General features: G+C 45.4%; 1 protein-coding gene across 1 annotated transcript in view; it reads right to left on the bottom strand.

Annotated features, from left to right (window-relative positions):
* Positions 1–22,381, bottom strand: part of GRHL1 (grainyhead like transcription factor 1) — a gene marked incomplete at both ends in the record, with an annotated part of 41,091 nt that overhangs the window by 8,216 nt on the left and 10,494 nt on the right. The window contains 5 exons of the mRNA XM_082481569.1: positions 1,029–1,080; positions 7,150–7,308; positions 20,185–20,279; positions 21,287–21,398; positions 21,894–22,050. Of these exons, the coding sequence (XP_082337695.1) occupies positions 1,029–1,080; positions 7,150–7,308; positions 20,185–20,279; positions 21,287–21,398; positions 21,894–22,050 (575 nt within the window). The remainder of the gene's footprint in view (positions 1–1,028; positions 1,081–7,149; positions 7,309–20,184; positions 20,280–21,286; positions 21,399–21,893; positions 22,051–22,381) is intronic.

Below are 22,381 nucleotides of genomic sequence, written 5' to 3'. Positions count from 1 at the left end.
GTGAATAACTAGTCATCCAAACACAGGATCTGTTGCAGTCATCTGCAGCAGTTAAAGGAAAGATGCTCAGCCGGATAAGCTCTACAGCCTTTACATACTAAGAGTGGTGAGGCCTTCACACACTTCACACCTTCTATGGAAATTATTTATTAAGGACCACTTGGCTCAAGAAGAGTTAAGCGTAAGGCTGGGAGGCTAGAGGCTCAGTCCCAAGGCTGCCACCACCTTGCAGCACAGTTATGAACATGTTTTTAACATAAGTTAAAGCCTAAGTTTAGGGTCAACCTGGAAACACTTGGAACAGCTCTAGTACTTGCTGCCACACAGAGCTGCAGGGGCTCTAGCAGTGCCTAGAAAAAAAAAAATAATCACACACTCACCGTCATTTCAACTGCTAAAGACCATACCTGATTGAAAACATAAAAGGGCCCTGTGTTAAGCAGGAAGAACTAGGTAGAAGTGAAACCCTAAGTGACTCAATGTGTTGCAAAACACAATGTCGTGGTTTGGCCTCAGCCAGCAACAAAGAACCACAGGGCCGCTCGCTCGACTCCCACAGCCGTGGGAGAAATCGACAGAAAAAGGCAAAACTCGTGTGTTGAGATGGTGAAGTTTAACAGAACAGCAAACGGGAAAAGAAAAAATACAATAACACCGATAAAGTAGTGTAAGGACACGATTACAGTAACCGGACCTGAACCGCCACAGCCCGCCCGCTCCCGAGTGGCGACTGCCCCCCCTTCCCCGGCTAGCTCCTCTTATAGCTGGGCATGGCTCACGTGGTATGGAAAACCTGCCTCCCCTGCCGGCTCCTTGGGGAAATTAACCCCATCCCTGCCGGAACCAGGACACACAATGGTTCCACAAGCAACTGCTTAAAACAAACGCTATTCCATAGGGGATAAAAATTGACTTAGAGTTGGACTGCACAACTTATTTATAACCAATAACAGATCTAATATTTAAAATACCGATGGAATAATTTTACTTACAGGCATTCAACTGAGAGCTGGGGTCAGTGCACTTGCCTTTTCTTTTGCTTTGCTTTCGCTCTTCATCCCTGATCTTCCTCTCTGCTCCCTGCCAGACAAAAGGTTAAGGGGAAGGGTGGGAGAGAGAGATAGAGGGTCTTTTTAGTTTGGGGTTTGTTTGGTTTTTTTTTTTTTTTTTTTTTTCCAGCTGCAGAGGCAGGAACACCAGTTCTTCCAGAGCTGTGTTTGTGGAGGTCAGCTCCACAGTACCCAAGCTTCAGGTTTACCAGTGTGCCAACTTGGAGATCTGCCCAGTGTTTATTTTCAAGTCCTGTCACCTAATGAAATCCAACAACCACATCCAAGATGCAAACACTTGCTTTTCTTTCAAGTCAGATGGGGGTATGATGACAAAAATATACCCACAGCTATAACAACTTTATGAAATGTGAAATAAAATAAATCAGAAGTGTTTAAAACAATAAAAACTTGCAAGTTCCCTCAGTTTAAAAATTCACTAGATCATCATTAAATCCTGATTTATAAAGATCAAGCCATGCTTGGTTCACCAAGTGCAAGATACCTTCCTGCATGACCCACACAGCAGTTATACCAGCCTTCACTGATCTCAAGCTGAAAACAGGCATAACTGTAAAGCAGACATTCTCTTTTTATAGGGGCCAGGCTATGGGGAATCCAGAGGTACCTAACCAGGTTCTTGCCATGGTTCCTGGTCCTCCAAACCAAGCAGCAGTGGGGAGAAAACTATGTTTTCTGCAATGCACAGGCAGCTGTGCAGCGAGAAAAGGAAGGAAGAAGGTTTGTATTGGAATAGTGTTCATTCCTCCAGCTCTGCCCAGACCTCCCATGTGACTGTGGGTTAAGGCAGGGATGTCATGTTGCCAGTTGCAGAGGGTGATAAGCCCACTGCAGATCCCCAACACTGAATCCTGATCCTACCACCACACATCACCGCCCAAACCGGTATACACAAGTTCTACCTGTCTCCCAACACCCTCCTGCAAAGCAGGGTAGGGGGTAACAGTTATCTAGCCACAGGAAGCCATTATTTCTCATTCCCACTCCTGCAAAGCTGCCAAAACACACCCACATCCTCGCACAGTGTTGGAGGAAGACTAGATTAGCTATGGTGAACAAGATGACACAAAGTATGTGGTGATGAGGTGGGAAATGGTGCCTAAGGCAACAGCCCTCCTAACCTCCCAGTAAATCAATACCCTATAGCAGGATGCCTAAACCTGCTAGGTAGCAGTGGGCACGTTTGCACTAGCAATAAAGGAATCTGATGTACATCAACATATATCGCCTTTTCTCCCACCTAACAGCCAGGACACAAACAGTTTCAGACAGCTGCTATGAAAAAGAAAACATTACTAATGAAGACACATGCTAACTTCATTTGTCCCCATAAAGCCAAACCTAAACCTCAGTACAGCTGGATCCACACCCCTCTGGGCCTTCCCTTACCAGAACAGTTTAACATCTCAGCTTGACAGCAGAAAGATCAGATTTGGCTCCAGTCTTGTTATTTCCACGTGAAAGGTAAAAAAAAAGTTCTATTACTCAAACACTGTGCTACAGAACAGCACCTGCTTCCTTGTGGAGAATGGCCTAATCCATCAAGCGCACACATTTTGAGAAAACCTCTGCTTTCCCATGCCTACAGCCAGACTTCTGCCTGAAAATCAACCTGATCCAGGCTACAGGGGCTCAGGTAAACCCATCTCAAACACCACAAAAAAATAAATTTGTGTCTTGGTAACAGGCTTTTCTGCCTTGCCAGCGGAGCTCAGCAACAGCCAGGATCACACACTTTTGAAGAAAAAACACTGGCAATCCTGTATTCTGCAATAATGGAACAAATAAGCTTGTAAGAATAAGCTTGATAAAGCAACAGAGATGTAGGGAGAGGATGTGACATTGAGTCACAACACACTGGGATGTGGACCCTCTATGGCACTGTGAGATTCCCTGCTTCCACACATGTGCCATGTCAGTCAGACGCGCTCCAAGGACAGAGGACTGCTCCCCAGCCACTCTCTGCACACTCTCTCACGCTAGATGCAGCTCTGGCATACAGCCCTGCCCTGTGGCACCAGTGGCCAAGCTACTAGGGAATACTGGTGGACAAAAGACTGGACACGAGCCAGCAGCGTGTGCTGCCAGCCCAGAAAGCCAATTGTGTCCCGGGTTGCATCAAAAGCGTGGCCAGCAGGTCGAGGGAGGTGATTCTCCCCCTCTACTCCACTCTCCTGAGATCCCACCTGGAGTACTGCATCCAGCTCTGGGCTCCCCAGCACAAGACAGACATGGATGTGTTGGAGCAGGTCCAGAGGAGGGCCACAAAAATGGTCCAAGGGCCTGGAACACCTCTCCTGTGAAGACAGGCTGAGAGAGTTGGGGTTGCTGAGCTTAGAGAAGAGAAGGCTCCAGGGAGACCTTATAATGGCCTTTCAGTATATAAAGGGGGCTTATGAGAAAGACGGAGAGAGGCTTTTTACCAGGGCCTGTAGTGACTGGACAAGGGGCAACAGTTTTAAACCAAAAGAGGGTAGATTAGATATTAGCTTATATATATATATTAGATATATTGATTATAGATTATTGTTATAATTATATATATATAATATATAGATTAGGTAGATATATAATAGATTAGATATTAGGAAGTATTTCTTTACTCCGAGGGTCGTGAAACACTGGAACATGCTGCCCAGGGGGCTTATGGACACCCCATCCCTGGAAGCATTCAAGGTATGGTTGGACAAGACTTTGAGCAACCTGGTCTAGTGGAAGTGTCCCTGCCCACAGCAGGGGCACTGGACTAGATGACCTTTAAAGGTCCCTTCCCACCCATATTCTGTGATCATGCAAAACAAGGAACAGTCTCCATTTTGCTGCCCACCCACATCAATGCTGCCTCTCACCATGTCTCTCCTTCTAACAGCATCTCACTCACCTATTCCTACCACCCCATAAAAACCTTCCCACAGCACCGCCCATCACTACAAGAGTAACAGCAGGTTCCAGAGGACAACACTAGCTATAGCTTGTTAAATCTTGTATTTAATTTTTCCTGTGTGGATGCTTAGCTGAGGCACAATTTACAGCAGAGAAGGTAATTTTCCTCTAGGACAGGTCACCCCCATCTTTGCACAGCCCAAACACAGCTGGGCCAAGACTGAACAAAGCTTGTGCTGTAACATGCCACAGGATGACACCATTACACCCATACTGCTTTACTCAGGTCTTGAAACCAGATATGATTAGACAAAAACCAAACATCTTGGGCACCTGTGGACCCCTTCCCACAGAGAGAGAAGAGAGGGGAAGACAGAAATGCATGAAGAAACTTGATCTCAGAGGCAGCAGCCAAAAACAAGTATCAGCAGCTTTCCCTTCCACCCCAAGTGTGGGAATACTCCTCCTTCATGCCTTTCCCGTGCTAAGGACACCACACAACATTAACTAAACTGCTAGACCTTCTGTAGGGTATCTATCAATTTGTGCATACAAAAAAGACAGCAGAGGACTGCCACGCCAGTGTCTGGGTTCAAAGTCAGTTCAGGTGCACAATGTAAGCACAGACTTAACAGACAAAGGAACAGAGGGGACCTACACAGAGCTGTCCCTGTTAGGTGGCCACAGCATCATCATTTTGTGCTGTTTTTTCCAACAGACCTCCACAAGTATACACTTGGCCCTCCACAAAGAAAACACGGATAATGGCACTTCTACAGGTAAGAGTGGCCACATGAGAACAAACACATTAAGGACTGCAATACGTGTGGATGCTATAGTAACGATGGTCCTGTAAACATTCAAGACCAGCTGATTGATTACCCAATATTCAAAGCAGGGCAGAAAATGGGTGGTCCTTCTGAAATGCCAATGCTCTTACAGGAGCCTAGAGAAGGTGGCAAGCGTTGAGGGTCTACGAGTCAGTACCTGCAACTGTAAGGACACAGGTCTGCCCACAGGAGCACTTGCCCAGCACCTCATACAAGCGTTTGAGTACGCAGTTTGATTCAACGCAGTGACAAACAGTATTCAGCTTGTCAGCCTCTGTCCCCAGCTCTCATTGCCAGACCTAGGCCAGATCTGAGAGGCAGCAAACTTCAGTGCCATTTCTATAAATGCAAATTGCAGAATCATCAGGCATCAACCTCACACTGGCTGCATGTTCACAGAACGAGCAACAGCCAGATTAAATACAAAAAAGTAATCTTTTCTTCTTTCCTCCTTCCCCTTTTAATTTACAGCCAATTTGCAAAGTATCTGGAAGAATAAAGCAGGAGGAAAGGTCAAAATCCCAAAGGAAAATAAAAGATACACTGGCATTACTGTACTAATAGATTTACTGAGATTTATGGTATAGACTCAAATGGTTTCCTTTAAGCCATGTTGTTGTGGTTTAGGCTGGGCTGGCCACTAAGTGAATGACAGCATCCCTCCCCCTTCTGGGATTACACATCTGACCTTTTATTAACCAATTTGTCTCATTAGCAGTGGCACAAGCCTGTCAGTAATTTTAGCACAGTATCAGTAATTGACTGGATATCTTGAGTAAAAGATCTCCCACTTCCCTGCAGCAAGTCTATACTCACTGGTATTGTAAAGAATACAGGTTGATAACACACAAGACTCCCAGATAATGAAAGTGTTTTAGATGACACACTTGCCTTGGTCTCATTTTAGAAGAGGAAAAGGAAAAGAAAAAAAAAACCCTGAAGAAAGCCCATGAGACCCAAGCCTCCTAGGCTTACTGGCAAGCCTTTAAGATAGCTCTGGAGAGCATTCGTTAACTCCCTGGTATATTCTTTGCAGAAATCATCACAACAGGAGCCATCTCAGGAGGCACTTGAAGGAAGATGACTAAGTAGCTTTACACTGGCAGGCAGCTTCTCCCAACCACGCAAGAAAGCAGAGGAGCCCATTTAAAAGCATATAGGTAGACAATAAAACACGGCAGGATGGGTTAACGGGATGCTACAGCAGAGGCAGAATGTAGAGGGCTCCATATATTTTGGGAGGTAAGAGGAGCTATGGCACAGAAGGTTAACATTTGTGGCAGTGTCCTGAGGGATAGCAACAAGACAAGACCACACAGTATGTAACTGGTGCAAAGCTAGCACAGAACTCAAGAGCGGGGGTCACGAGCCCATCTCAGACCTGCAGCTACACAGAGAGGTATTTGAGACGTCACTCACAAAAAGCCTGTGCTGTGCAGACAGAGTCCAGATGCAAAGAATGAGAGGCCTTAATCAAGTAGGTTGCCAACAAAATAGGAAACCAGTGTGGTTCACAGCAATCAAAAGGAGGACTGGGGAAGTCCAGGCAGCATTGATCCCAGCCTAGAAAGATCTCGGTCCCTCAGAAATAGTAACATTGCACATTACTTGCTCTGGTCCTTCAAAAGACTGCTCAGGTAGGAACAGGTTAAAGACTGGGAAATGTCTTTTCTTCTCAGTTAAGCTTTTATAACCACTTTCAGCTCAGCTCCCGATATGTTTCTTTCGCAGCTTCAGGTGAACAGTGGCTTTGGGAAAGCTGTTAATTCTCTGTATGCTAAATGCATTAGGCAGAGCAGTCAAATTACAGCACCCATCCAGCTTGTAAATGGGCTTTGTTATACTGCTGTATCTCACAGCAGCACAATGTAAACAGCAACATTTTCTGTTCACAAGATGTGCGAGTTGTCTGTTTGTTTTTTAAATAACAAATGCAGTAAGACCACAAGAAGAAATTTAAAAGGACCAACACAACATAGCTTGGGCAAAAAGACAAGCCCTCACTTGCTCCAAATCAATTGCAATGATTTCTCCTACCGAAGGGACTCTGCAGGACTGTCCAGTGTCTGGAGTACTGACAAACACTCTTCTGCCACTGACTGACCTTCCTCCAAAGTCAATGCTCAGGAACACTTCTCAGCGGTCCAGCATTTTTAGAGTAGCAAATTTATCTGAGGTCATCATAACATCTATGAGCCAAGTAGAAGGGGTTGAAATTTTTCCCTTGCAAAGGGCTGAACGCAGATGGGAGTTTTCAATGAGCCAAAATAGCAAGTGCCAGAATTAGAAAGAAAAAAAAAAAAAAAGCTGCTAAGCTGTGGAACAGCCTTTCCCAAAGGGTCATTGGCACATTGACCCAACCTTACCTTGTCGCAGAAGACTTTAATCTGGCAGTACGCTCTGTGGACAGGTTTGTTACTCCTGTTATTGTAGCTGTAGGTGTCAATCTGAAGATTCAGGGGCAGGCCTTTAACTCCCTTCTGAGAGGAGAAATCCGTGCTGAGGCAGTTCACAGAAATGAAAACCTGTAGAAGAGGGAAGCAGCACCCGTCAGTAGAAACACACAGGCTCCTGGCTGGCAACTGAGCAAGGGACTACTTGGTGACCGCAGAGATCTAAATGTTGGTCCTTGCCACCACAAGTAGGACCTTCTGTCTTCTGAGAGATCAAGTAAAATCCACAAGAATCAGTATTACATTCTTAATTCTTTATATGAGGCATTACAAGGGACAAAGCCATTTTGTCCAGAGTGAAATTTCAACAAACTGTCAAACTTTGTTGAAGACTCCACCCATCTTTCCCAGATATTTCCACCCAAGAGATCTCAAATGTCGTCATCAAACTTTTAGCAACAGTAATCCTCCTACACCCAATCACTCCCCAGTGTTTTACCATCTTGGTAAGAACACAACCATGCTTTGAAAAAATTATGTTACTCTGGGCAAGTTAAAACAAAGCTTTTCATGAGTTTTATGTAAGCTGCTGTAAGCACAGTTTACACTTCAAACTACCTGGGTGGGTTTTTTTGGTTTGTTTTTGTAAATGATATTAAGAACTCTTAAAAAATATTAGGCAACATGATATCTTTAAACCCTGGAATAATACAGTTATTTCAGTGAAAGTTTCTGGGCTTTACACTTTAAAAGATGAACACCATTTTGAATATTCCTCAGTAAGACCTACAATACTCTGTTAATGTTCAATTCAAAAGGGAAAGAGCAATATTTTCATTATTCTAATTAAAAAATTGAATTATGGGGAAAATGGAGAGTGATTTTCAACATATCTAATTTCACCTTCATAACTGCCTACGAAAACCCACCCCAACGACAACACACAACCACAGAATGAACCAAACGCTGCTTAACAAAAGGAAGAAATACCCTTGTGTAGATATGAACAGACAGACTACAGTACTTCGTATCCAGAATGTGCACTTGCTTCGTGCCAAGCCTTTCCCCAGACACAATCCTCGTTATTGGTATGTCTCAGAAGAAGCTGCAGTGATTAATTACCAGGAATTTATGAGCTACCAAGACCTGCAATGGCTCCTCTCCTCTCTGTGTCAAGAACAAAGGCTGGGAACCCACCACTTAAAAAAAAAAAAAAAGTAATCAAATCCTTGGGAGCCAGAGTATCTTCCAGAGATTTTGCAGGAATACTGTCCCACCGCTTGATCGCTCACTTATTGTGTTACTACCACGAAACACCCGTTTGACAGTCTCTGCAGTGAGTTAGTGCCACCTCCCGGAGACGTCCCGGTGTTGCAAAGTCTCAAGGTAGGTTTTGAAAAGCATTTGGGTTGCATTTGTGGTTTTGCAAAGCGCTTATCACAGGCTTCTTCACACAGGTTCTGCAACATCCTTTACTAGCTTTAACAAAAGAGGGGAAATGGAAATGTAATAACTATCACCCGATTAGGGATATAAGCTCCTTTTTTTTTTTTTCCTGTATAGAACACAGTAGTATAAAAAGCCAGGGGGGGAGGGGGAGGACAGGGGGGTGAGGAAGAAGAGCATAGATAAGCATCGTCTCTTGTAATAACTTGTTTGAAAATAACTTGAGTGTTTGCGATTCACATGCAACTTCTTGCAGCCTCTGTGAGCACCCGCTGCCCCAGAGCAGGGAGACAGCTGCCAGCACACCAGCTCGGCAAACAGCCCCCATCCCTTCCCTTGTGTGCACACACAGCCTCACAGAGCTGGCAATGCCCCCACCAAGTCCCACTTGTGCAAAGGGACATTAAGATGTGTGAAACAACATCTAACTCACGCCAGCGTGGCATGCTGGCAGAGCCCCATCCCCAGCCAGCCAACCTGTGCTGCTTGTTCTGCGGTGGCCCAAGCCAGGACGACACGCAAGGACAGCAGCACTGAAGGCAAGCTGTGCTCGATGCCCGCTCGCTTTCCAGCCTGTGTCTCAGCATTCCAAACTTGCACTGTTCCAAGACAACTTTTTCTGAAAGTGTTAAATGCATCCCAAGTAGCAGCCAGAAAAATTATTTTAAAATAAGCTCTTTTCAGTCTTCCCCAGACTAACCCAAATGGTGGTTTTGCCAGCTTTTTTTATCCACCTTGCTTCCCTTTTTGCTACCTTCAGTTTTACAAGGGTATTTTGCTTGCAGTGCTGGCATGCCCCAGGGGAAAGCTTCAAGGAGTTGGAAGAGTTGCTTTCACCCACTTCGGAGCTAGGTAATCAGATGTATGCACAGCCTTAATAATTGTGTTCCCTGAGCAAGGGTTTTGGTTTTTAAAAGAGAGCCTCAGCTCTGGTGTTTGCATATTTTTACATTTTAAATTTAAATTTTAAATTTACCCATATTGAATATTCACACAAACTCTCAGGTCTGTATGAAGAAATGACTGCATTCTACAAAACATGCCTGACCATCCATGTCAGCAGGTCCACCACAGCCTCAAAATTTCTGTGAAATCCCTCACTCCAGTTTCACACCACTGGACACCAGTGGACTCCATGTGCAGCATCGGCCACCAGTTCCCTAGCAAGCTGTGTCACTTTTTTACTGGGTAACTCGGGTCCATGTTTTTCAGTTTTCATGGCTTACCAGCCACGCAAAGCTCACGCAGCATGCTGGGCTGAAGGTAGAAGCGTTGGTCTCAGCACAACTATGCATGCTACAGCAGCAGAGCTGCATGGGTATCCCATGGGAATTTGGGATTGTCTGTCAGATGACAAAGATTATCCTCCTACTTTAGAGTCTCCTCATTTGATTAGCTTTGGCTTTAAGCAGCTGATTTCATTTTCATGCCATTTAAGTCTCCAGGACTCTGGGCAGGAGGTGACAACTAAAACCTAATCACCTCTCTGAAGCAACAGAGAGCCAACCTGTCTTCTCCTGTTCGTACAAAGCCATTTCGGCTCAAAAGGATCATCTACTCCTCCCTGCCCATCCTGTAACTCCTATTTTTGAGCAACTTCAGGTTGCCTCAAGTTCCACAAAAACAGAGTTTTAGTGAACAGCTTTTCCAGTTTGGACTAAAACAGTTTCAAGCCAGCTGCTTTTTGTTCAGGAAGATTTGACTTGCGTTCAAAACGTAAGGCCAAGTGACTGCACCAGCTACATCCCCACCCCAAAATTGCCAGAAGAAAGAAAAACATAACCGCAGAAGTTGCTCTGCGTCTTCAGCCTGCTGAGCAAGATTCCTTTTCATGTGTCCAACCTATTTTTCTAAGGGAAGTTCCGCATTCTCAGCTATATTAAGATTTGTTGTTACTTTAAAAAAAAAAATCATCTTACCTCCCAAGATTCAACATAGAGACAGCACTTAAAAATAGAGTATTGTCAAGCCCAAGCACTTACACACGAGTCAAGCCCTCAAAAGTTACACACATTTTCTTTAAAACTGTGATTTCTAAAGGGATTAGAAACCTGTTCTCAAGTTATTTCACTTGCTTGGCAGTTAAGCCTTTAACCTATATTTGAATCATATTTCCAGGCTTTTCTCTCCAACCAAAGCCAGGCCTTACTTTCTCTTTTTTGTTGATTCCTTTCAGGCTTTTTAAGTTATTATTAATGAAAGCTGAGATTCTCATCAAGACAAATGGGTCCACAATGGCGAGGTTTAAAGATAAGACATCAAACAGCACGAAACCTGTGAGCTGGTATGAGCTGTGACACTCTCCCCCCCCCCATCTTGTGACCGACACCCGGACATGCTACAAACCCTCCTCCACCCAACACCAGGTTGGGTTTCCCGCAGCCTTTGTGGCAGACAAGCAGCAGCCCAGCCGCACACAATGAAAGACCGAAGGATTAAAGCACCTCCTCCAGGATCATGCTGGAAGTCAGTGTGGGAAGAAGCCAGACCTCATGACTTCCCAGTCTGCTTTAGCCACCCGGCCACTCGTGCCCCTCCTTGCCTAATTTGGGAGAAACACACTGTGCCGCCTATGTTCAAAACTATGAGAAACAATCTTCCATTTTAATAATGCAGAAAAAAAATAAAAATCCGGCAGCTCTGCTGTGTGCCCTCAAGGAAGGGCAGCAGAGACAGCCAAGTTCTTTCCACACAGCACCTTTTTCTAACAAGATCTGCCTTTCAAACAAACCAGGAAAAACAGGCGTAATTAAAGGGCAATCAAAGCGCTGCAGGAACCTCACTGTCAGCGAGATGAAAGATGCCTTTTTTAAACGAAGGCTTGCATACCCAGATCTCCTCTCCTTGGTTTATCTTGGATGCCATGCTCTTTTGTCACACAAAAAGCACCAGCAATTTTGATTAGTCCAAAGGCTACATAGGCAGCAGCTTTAGATGAAATGTCACCTTGTACAGCCTCTTCTGACTCACTGCAAAGTAAAGTTGAAAAGGAACAATATGTAGGTGCACAGCAACCGTGTCTGGGATTGCCATAGGTAATAGCAAGCAACTCGGACGGGTATTAGCACACCGTAAGCTCTGGCCAGTCCCCAGTAAACACAAGCATGGTCAAGAGACTGTAATGGCCACATAACAGATTCCCCAGTCATGTAAAGCCTTGTACGTCTTTCTGGATAAGACCCTACACAGGCAGACTTGGGACTATTCCAGTCTGATCACCTTGCTCCACATGGCTTTCATTTCAATAGAAAACAGGTAAATTGAATTCACCTCCTCCTATTTATGCTCCATTATATTTCTGTACTCGGAGGATGAGGACATCACTCAATAATCCAAGTCCATTGGGTATTTCTTTCTCTATTGAGAATTCAGATAAAACTTTAGCTCTTTTCTAGCACTAGTAGACATTTTAATGTTATATTCAAGCTAAAATTGTCAGGATGCTTTTCATTTTGGATTACTGTATTTGGACAGAGTACAGAGTTTGGAGTCCACAACACAACCACCAGTGATAGATTAAACTGTGATGAGATTCTTTATAGGGAAGGCACTCGGATACTCTTTTTTTCCTTGACTTTGACTAAATAATTTCAATGTTCTGCCCAAGACACAGTAGGCAAAGGGGTCCCAGGACACACTGAAATAATTTCCCCACCACAAAGGCAGCATCTCACCTGTGGACTGATCACCGCACATCCTACTCGCAGACCAGCCTGAGGCCGCACACAGCCCTTGTACAACAGGACCCATGGGACCTACGTTGTGTCCTGCTCTGCTTTCCCTCTGAGCAGCGAGGCCATTCCTGTGGTCTCTGGCCGAGCAAGGCAGCAGTCACTGCACAGCTGACTTGATCTACAAGTTATTTTCACTTTTTGTAGGACAAGGGTTTCTATGGCCCTTTAACTGAACTGACCTGAGCGGGAACCTTTGAGGCTACCACAGCAGATTAAAAACCAGAGGAACAAATATGGTGAAGGATCCATCAGACCTAAATAAAAGGACTTGGATACGGACCAGAAGACTCAAACCAACCTCCTCCTCCTCCACAGACTCCCTAGGAGGACCAAGACATGCACCATCCAGCAGCAGGGAACAGGAAGTTATGCAGCTATTGCCAACGCCGTGACATAGCCGCTCCCCACCCTGGCTGCCATCAGGAATTCTGGGAATGTCGACGCAATGCCCAGCAGCCACCAGGTCGGTTGGTCTCCCACAGCTGCACATGCAATTCAGGGTTACACAGCTGTGTGGTCACAACTGTCCTTGCTGGCCAGCTGAAGGAGCAGTCCTAGGCCCAAATTCCACAACCAACTCATTTATCAGCCCTCTGCTAAAGAAAAATTACTCGGAAGCTCAAAGGTTGTTATTTAAATGCTGATGATGGCTGAACACATGTGGTTTCTCTAAAGGCTTGGACAAATATAAACATAAAAGTGAAAAATAAAGGGTCTTTTCTAAAGATTTGTCCACATGGATGTGTACAAGATCGGCCTTAACATACTTCATCTGTGCTGTGAGCTGGCTGGACACAAATCACCTCCAGCCCAAAAACATTATAAGTTACACCAGCGCGGCTCCAAGCTCTTCGAGAGGCAGAGCTGTCAGCTGGAGCACTGCGCTGTGCTAACACAGCTACGTGGCTTCCAGGGTTGGCACGGGGTCACAGCCAGGCAGCTCCGAGTGTGGGCAGGGCAAGCACAGGTCTGCCTGCACACATCCACGAAGGCATGTCCTAAGAAAGCAACGCTGGGAAGACTGTTCTGTCTTTAAAAGAAGGAAGAAGGGGGAAAAAAAAAAAAAAAAAAAAAAAAAAGCAGCCATGCTTTGGTACAGATCACCTGAGAGGTGGATAATCTTACTGCTCTCACATTCGTTTCTTCACCTCCCACATGCACCACAGGTTTTGCATCAGCAGGAGGCAAGCCAGGAAAGAGAGATAAAAAAATTGGGCAATTCATGCACCTGCGGGCTCCCCAGCTGCCTCCTGCCTTTGGGATCGGACGCTCCAAATAAGGCTTGTCTAGCAGATGTGTGATAGGGCCACATCCGTTCCAGCGCCACTCAGCCAGACCCAGCACCATCCTGCTCGCAGCCCGGGGAAGTTAGTTTGCATTCAAACCTACCAAGCCCAATTTGGGTGACTGACACAAAACACACCACGGGTCCCACACCACACCAAGGAATGCCGAGTGGGAAATATTGACCCAACCCCAGATAAGAGAACATCCTCCTAGCAAGTTCACTCCATCAACAAAATGAAAATGAATAGCAATGAAAGGAAAATACATATTCCTGCTCACAAAGAGCAATGCTGATTGTTATTCCAACCTGTTCCAAGGCAAGGAAATACAGGAACGTTTCTGCTCGCAACACGTGGGAAACCCGGGGATGGAGGTTCCCAGTCCTACTGATGCTTCCTCCCACCCCATGCTCTGATAAGACAAAGGTGTGGGTTCAGGCATCAGCTTTTGTTGGATTGGTTGGAAAGAAAGTAAAAGCAGCAGTTTGGGAAAAAAAAATTGCAGTATGTTAAAAAATAAAAAAACCCCAACAAATCAAAACCAAAAATCCCCAAACAAAAACAACCCATCCCCCAAATAACTTCAACAAAACTCCCCCCCCCAAAAAAAAAAAAACCACCACCACACATAAAGCAAAGAATTTCATCTACAAACACACAAAAATGGCTGAGAAGGAAGTTTTGCCATCAGGTATGCAAGGAATGGAGAAAGGGGAAAAAAAAAAAAATAAAAATCACCTCCCAGTTTTCTTTACAGAAGAGCTAATGTCAGGAAGATTTTTCTTCCAGCTTTATGACACACATTGTGAACTCCGTAGTTGGTTGGAACACCAGACAGATGGTGCAGTTTGGGACACCAGGTTCTGAAGAAAAACGGTGAGTGGAAAACCTGCTTCTAATTTGCAACGCTTAAAATCAAGGGCAATGCATGTTTGTTTTTAAGAAAACCCAGGACAGAGTAGGGAGAGGTCTGCATTAAGAGGCAGGTAAGCAACACTTCCTATGACTTTCCTATGTCACTGCTCCAAAAGCTGTGTGTACTTGTGCCTCAAAGTACTTGTGGTCTGCAGCCTTGGCTTCAAACCAATCTCTTTCCTTTAAGTATGTTTGACTCATCACATTTCATAGTTTCATTTCCAACTAGCCAAACCTGTACCTCCTCAATGCTGCTGAAGGTGGCAACACCTTCTTTAATGAGGCATATGACTGCTGTTTCATTACAATGGCATCCATATAAATGCATGCAATACTCATCAATCAGAAAAGTTGAAATTCTTCCTACAATGAACACTAAGTGAGGATTACGCTAGAATAAACTTTTAAAATAAATCGTGGTGTACACCCCAGCCCTACTTCAAGTTGTAGCAAGAGATCCACGCTCTCCAAAAATTGAGCTCATCTGAACAAAAAATCCTGCCCAAGAACTGCAGTCAACACACATGATGATCTCCCAGAAGACCACCCTCATTGCCCAATCTATTTCAATAGGCCAAGCCAAATTAGCCTCAAATTACTTTAATACAGGACCTTTTCACTTTTCCTGAACAAAAAAAAAAAAAAAAAAAAAGCAGCTTTCATTGCTCTGTCTTTGACAGTATCACTTAAGAGATAACAAATCACCTTCCCTTTCGTGCAAAGACAGCAAAAAGCCCTACCACAATATTCTCCAGCTCTAAATGCCCCTGTTACACCCTTGTTATGTATCCCTTTTTAGTAGAAAGGGTCCTTTCACACACAGCATCTGGCTTACAATGCTTTTTTTTTTTTTTTTTTTTTTTTTTTTTGAGGGAAGGAGTGGGAGGACAATAGAGCCCTTAATGTGCAGTGACATAATTTTTGGCTACAGTCCCACCATCCAGCCTAAAGCAAGCCAGAAAGAAGACCTCCACGAGGGCCCTTCTCTGGGAGCTGCTGGAACACTACGTTTCAGAGGGGACCTGTTGGCAAGCATGGAAGGCACTGTTAGAACTACAAAAATGGAGTGAAAAGGGTCTTGCAATCACCGTGCAGACAACAACTCGCCCTGTTCAGACATGAGGCTCCAACCCTCCTGCTCCACCAGGCAGGAGCTCAGACGGGATTTGAGGAAAGCGGGATCCAGCAAAGCCAGTTAACCCTGGAGAAACCAATCTGTCCAGATTGTTCAACTGCCACTGACCTGACAGCAGCCCATGTCCCCAGGCCAGAGTTACGGGATAGAGAATCTGCTTCACAGCCTAACGGGTAACACAACAGAGGTAACAGGACAATGGCCAACATTATGAATAGAAGAGCAGGAAACACTCAAGAGAAATGTGCATTTGACCATGCATATAGCGGCAATTTTCATTAAAAGACCTCTAATGGGTATCAACCAAGAGAAGGAAAACCAGGCATGCTGTACAGACCTGGGAAGAGATGGTTCCCAGCCTCAAAAACTCATGACCTGAACCTACAAATGCTTCTCCTGATTGACATATGGAGGTCAAAGGTCAAACACATAAGAAGGGCTGTAAGGACGGGATTTCTCTCTTCTCTACCTTTAAAATCCCCTTAAAAATACGGCCAAGCCTGCTCAGTCAACAAGGAGAAGCAGGCACCTCCAGAGAAAGCTCTATCCCAGCTCCAGACATCCCGTCTCTAATGAAATCATAGAAGCGAAAGATGATGAGCTTGTGTTCAGACATCTAAAAGCTGTTTGCAGGAGAAGAACCCCACCTTGACTGTCTGCCCAACACAGCAGACATGCAGGACAGGGTGGGAAACTGTTTGAAGTCTCCACAAGCCTCAGGGTAACACCAGCATTACCTGTTGCATGCAAGTGAGTATCAGCTACACATCTTTGTCAGACTCATCAGACCATGCTTCCACCCAACCAGGATGGCTCCTGAACGAGTAGGTGCGCTGGCTTTCCTAAATATCCAACAACCCATCAGTTTATCAACTAATTTCCCAGTTCACCATCTCCCTCCTTCTCCTCACAAAGCATGACTGCCTCCTCATTCAATTCTTCCCCTCCCCTGATCTGTCAGGTGGTGGGGTCAGACCTCACCTCTAACATGGACACACCTGGAATCAGAATCACCACTTCCCCAGTCTGCAGTGTCTCCTGTCAATCTTTCTACCCTGTCCTCGCTTCTGCTTCCAGTCTCAGGAGCACCACTTCGGGGCAGTCTGTCTTTTCCTCCCCACCCTCAGCTCCCTTCACTGTCTCAGAGCAAGGAGGCTTTGGATCCTGGGTCCATTTCCAGCTTGAACACACTCAGAGAATACTTAACCCACCAATATTCCATAGAGTGGCCACTTCTAGCAGCTCCTGTGATGTCCCAAAGCAACAGAAGAGGGCAGAGAGGAGCTGCCAGAAAAAAAGCGTGCAGCATTTGCTCGGAAACTCATGAACACTGTCTGGTCCCAGAGTGGGAAGTGTCTGTCACGCATGAAATACTCCTGGTTTCTACACGCACGGGCTCACAAACAGCACATCAACACAGCCAGCTGTGTGACAACTCCAATCGTGCCGAACCAGACCTGCCCACTGCATCCAGCATCTAAAGCTCTGGAACTGCCCACAGCTCTCCCAGCACAACACAACTGGGAAATACTGGTTGCAGAGGGCATCTCAAACATCCTTTCCATCCCCCAACTCTGCAGCTGCAAAATCTGCACACTTTCCTTGCTACAGAGTGAGCACGTGACTCATATCACCTGAAAACAGTGTTTCTTCACCAGAGAGCTGTATTTTTACAAAATCCTCAAAGGGGACTGGCAAAGTACTCTCTCAGGCAGGTGACATCCTCCTGCACAGACAAAGCTGCAGAGTTCCGATATTCCGGTACATCCCCACAATGAGGGCTAGCACAAGAAGGGCAAGTACCTAGTCCCAGAGCTGCTAACTTCCTGTGATAACGTGCCATTTCTCCCTTAAATGTGACACACACCTAGAGCCCTGGGTGCCTAAATGAGTAATTGCATTGGAAACCCCAGACACAGAGCCTCATTACCTCCTGTTTGACACCACTGCACAGGACCAAATCATTCCCACAGCAAACTGGGAGCAAGAGGAAAATGGGAGAAACAGCAACCCCAGAAGAATCATTTGGCTCTGGTCCAGGTAACTCCAGGGCTCAGGAAGTAAGTTTCTAATAATCAAGGCTCGCTAGCTGGTTAAACATATCTATGCAACACTGCTGCTGTTATTAAATGTAAGAGGCTACTTATTACTGCGGAGGACTTTCTGTCCTCTTCATGTACTTGACTATTTGGGGTTGGGGGGGGGGTGCTAATGAAAGAGAGAGCATGCAAGGTAAATGAACCATGCAATAAGAATTGTTGAAATTGGCTCAGGCATCTCCTGATAAGATCACAGGAGTTGAGAAAGAACTGCAGCTCTACTGGCAAGAAATCCAATCATTGACAAAACATAGACACTCAGGTTTAAAAAAAACCCAACAGTTAAACAGACACTTAAACACACAGAGCACTTGCTAAAAAATGCCAATTCTTTGAACATGAAAGTCCAGAGTATTTTTGTCTTAATATGATTCTGATCCCAGGAGCCAAGGTTTGCACTCTTGGTATCAAGAATCCTCTCTGCAGGTTCACACAAATCAATACTCAAAATATATGGGTCTCACACACTATGACTGTGAATCCGGATATAAATCTGCCTATGAAGCTGCAAAACCAGTCTAGGTCACACCTCTCTTCACCACCTCATCCTATGAAGTTCAGCACTGCGCTGAAATACCACCTTGAGGGTCCTCAGACCTCTTCAAGCTGCTATTGGCAATTTCACTACAGACTGAAACTACTCATTTGGGGATCTGCAGAGCACCTGGGCAATAACCACCTGCTTCACAGGGCAGGTCTCTGTCACCTGGTGGGAAGGGATGGCTTTCCTTGGTGCAGCCATGGGTAGCACCAGCTCTGAGCCCTGCTCCTGGGTTAGCGGCGTATCCCAACTGCTGTAGGATGGCTCAGCCGGCAGAGAGGCAGCTGCAGAGCTGCAAAGTGCTTCCGACTCCTCAGGGACCCGAAATCATTGCTCTATCTGCATGATCCATCCCTGTGTGCAAGTCCTAAGCCTCCAAGAACCTCACAGACACAGCTTACCAGAGTTCCTCAAATGGGACAATGTTAGACTGGCTATGGTAGCAGGATACCATTTTGGGAATACTGCCTCCTTTTGACAGCCCTTCTGAAGCTTCACCCGTTTGTTCACATTGCAAAACGCTTCAAAAAAAAATCACATCAGCCTTTTAGTCTCCTCCAGCAGGTAGGGCCCTTCAAGCCATCCCTCTCAAGTCAACTGAATCCAAATGTGGTGAACAGGGAAGCCTGGCACCCAACACCAGCTTCAAAAGTAATGTCACGCATGCTGTGAGGCAGAACATTCTCTCATCAGCAGCACACACAGCTCCTCGCTACTGCCTGCCAAGCATCCCAAACTTCTCCCACAGAGCTGAATCCCAAGAGCATCCCCCACATAATCCCTCCCTCTCTCTTTTCTCCAAAGCTTTTGTGCTGCACAAAGCAAAGCTCATGGTGACAGTGAGGTCTCTGCAGTGACACCATCCCTTGTGCCTCCTGCAGAGCATACTGGCACACACAGCTTGAGAGAAGGACCTTTTGCATTCTCTGCTGAGAGCTCTTATGTCCCCTGAAGCCACGGGTCTCCCTAGATGTAACACTCTGCAGCCACCAGTAGTTTTCTCCATGATGCTAGTGACTAGCACATGATGCACTAGCAAGGGAACAGCCTGCCTCCAAAAATTGAAGGAAACGGTTCCCAATTTTTAACAAAAACCCAGGAAGTAACAAAACTCTCCAAAGAAAACTCCTGCACTTTGAATCCAGCAACAAACCACTAACTCCAGCAAATGCCTTTGGAACAGAGGCGACTCTGCTCTCTGACCTGCTGTCCCGGCATCCAGAAGATGCACAGGCCTTTTCCAAAAGCTGGAGTGGCTTCAAACAGCTGCAGTTAGCTACCAGCTAGGGAAGCTGCCCATACTTACATACCCACCATAGTGCCCACAGTTCTGAAAAAAGATCAAATTAGAGCAGCCTCCTGGTGAACTCCGGTCTGAAATAGGTCACTGGGTGTTGGGATCTGTGGTTTCTGCAACACATGCTTTGGAGCTCAATGGCAGCAGCTACTCCCTCTTCTGCTGAAGGCAGGCCCATTGCCACAGCCTTATCTCCCTCAGAAACTGCCCCTTGCCTTCCACGGGGAACCTCCAAGAGACTGTGCTCCCTGCCAAGCCCAGCTATGCTCCATCACACCTCCTGCACCACTTCATCTGCTCTGGAAACACTCAGTGCTTCCTTTTGTCAGTACTTGTCTGTCAGGTAGACAGTTCTGCCAAGAACCTTAAAGCAGTTGCAAAGCTCTCCTCAGTTGCACACTCAAACCCTATTAAGAAATAGCCAGAAGGTTTTGCCTAATGCAAGAGCGTAAACAAACTTGTTACATGCTAATCAGCAGGTAGGCCACACACCCTTCCCCTCCCCCAATCCCCGAATCTGCTAAAAGGACAGGAAATATAATCATGGTCACATACCTTTGCTTCCTCGTTGATGTCCCAAGTGAAGGATATAGCATTGTATGCAATCTCCTCGATATTACTGATGGTGTTGAAGCTCTCCTTGTAGTCAGCTGTTAGAAAGAAGGATGCATGAGGGAGAGGAAGAGGTGATACCATCTGGAGCCCTTAATAACACAAAGCTGCCAGAAACTGCAACTCCTTGGCAAACCCCTGGGGGCAAAGGAAGCTAAACTGTACTTAAGAATGGATCATTAAAAAGGCTGAAAATGATTCTCATACAAAAACCAAAAAAAAAAAAAAAACCAACCCACCAAAAAAACAACTAACAGGAGGAAGGAGGAAAAAAAACAGGACTCGGCAGAAATTCCAAACTAGAAACTCCAGTGAGAAACGCAGACATCCCAAATATCGCATGTCCTGTGCTATAACCTGCTATGTGCAGGAAACTCTACCCTCCACAGCAAGGACATAAGCTCTCAATAAAACTCCTTCAATAACAAACTAAGATTTGCATGCGCGTCTGCTTTAAGTGCCAAGTGATTAATCCCCGCTTTTATTCACAGAAGGAAAGGACGAGGAGTACAACCCGGTCTTCAGTCAGAGAAGGCTGGAAACCAGCCAGCCTCAGCCTTGTCTGGAGGCAAGTGGAAATTTGCAGTGTTTTCTTTTTTTACATGTACCAAAGACCAGTTGTGAGAGAAGCTATGGGAAGGAGGATCATTAGTGTTGAGGTATTTCTACAAGGATCTTGTCCTTTGAAGAAACACAATATTTAGGACAGTCACGTAGAGTCTATAAGCTGTGATTTAGCTACAAGCACCAGGATATGCCAAAGCAACTGTAGTTTGGGAGGGGAGTTTTAAATCTCCCAATGCAAAATCCTAACTCAGTCTGCTTGCCAACCAAAATCCTCCAAAAAATCTTCCTCTTTAAGGAGCCCTAAAAACTACAGCATTAGCTGCAAGCAATCAAAAGCTCTCTCTGGGCTTTCAGCAAAGCTATGGACAGCAAAGAGCATGATCCAAAGCTTCCTTAAAATAACAAAGCTTTAGCAAAAAAACAAACCTTGCCAAGGAATTAGGTTTGGAGTTTGACATCAGCAATGAGTGTTCCTTACCTATGTCAATGCATCTTTGTTTGGCTGTGTGCTGTCTTGAGTGCCAGTATTTCCAGTGCCTGAGCTGATCTTCTCTTGTTTTGTCTTCAGCAAACACGACCATGATGACACTCTGAAAGGAGAGGGGGATAGGGTAAGATTAAAAAAAAAAGACAACAAAAAAAACCCTACCAAAACGCAAACATGTGAAAGAAAAAGCCAGAGTACATTTGTTTTGGAAGTTCTCATTCGTATCAGGTTTTTTGCTTTAGGCTTTCCAACCTGACGCACCACAGTATACCGCTGCCAAACAGGAAGGCAGACAGCAGCGCTTTCTGGGTCATAAACAGAGATGAGCAGAACTGCGCTCCTAACTGGAGTTCAAGGATCTCATTCCAGGTGTTGCATCACCTTTACACAAGCTGCTGACACCACTTCTGAACAGACTGAGCCAGGATGGGTTGGTCTGGAAGTAGGTGGACAGCAAAGGAACGAACACTGACGTAAGAGAGCGAGTAAACTGGCCTCAGTGCTGATGCTCTGGTTTAGATTACTGCACTTTGGAAGAGTTTAAGGCTACCATTGTACACACCCTCTTTCCCAAGTACCCACAAAAGCTGCCACTCACTCGGACTTTACTGATGGGGTGATGGATTCCTTCACTGCTGCTAACTTCTTTCAGAGTGATCGGGTAAAATTGACCTTTATTCAGGTAAGTCATCGTGCTGTCCCCAGGCTTCTGTCGGAGGGACTTGGAGGCTTCCAGAGTATATTCAAAGTTATTCCTACGGAGCAAAGAGGGCAGTGATTGCTAGGCATTTTCCTGGAAAGCTGATTAAACGTTCCACATTTAATTTGGAGAAATTCCAAAGTCGTTAGTTGACTCACTAAGCCATCAACAGGCAAGGAAGTTGGAAAACAGGATGAGCCCCTTTTTCAACCATTTCCTTCATGAATGAACATTTAAGAGAAATTCTTGGCAAGCTAAATCCCACGACACATCAGCAAGCAAGACTGGAAGCTCCCTATGCAGGCTGAGAGCAGCAAGCTGCTCTCATGGAACAGAAAAGTATCTATTAGCAATCAAATTAAATTCACAAGCTAATAAGCCATTCA

This window comes from Vanellus vanellus, assembly GCF_965231255.1.
Source record: "Vanellus vanellus genome assembly, chromosome: 3".
NCBI lineage: Eukaryota > Metazoa > Chordata > Aves > Charadriiformes > Charadriidae > Vanellus > Vanellus vanellus.
This window is presented reverse-complemented; position numbering and strand designations above follow the sequence as displayed.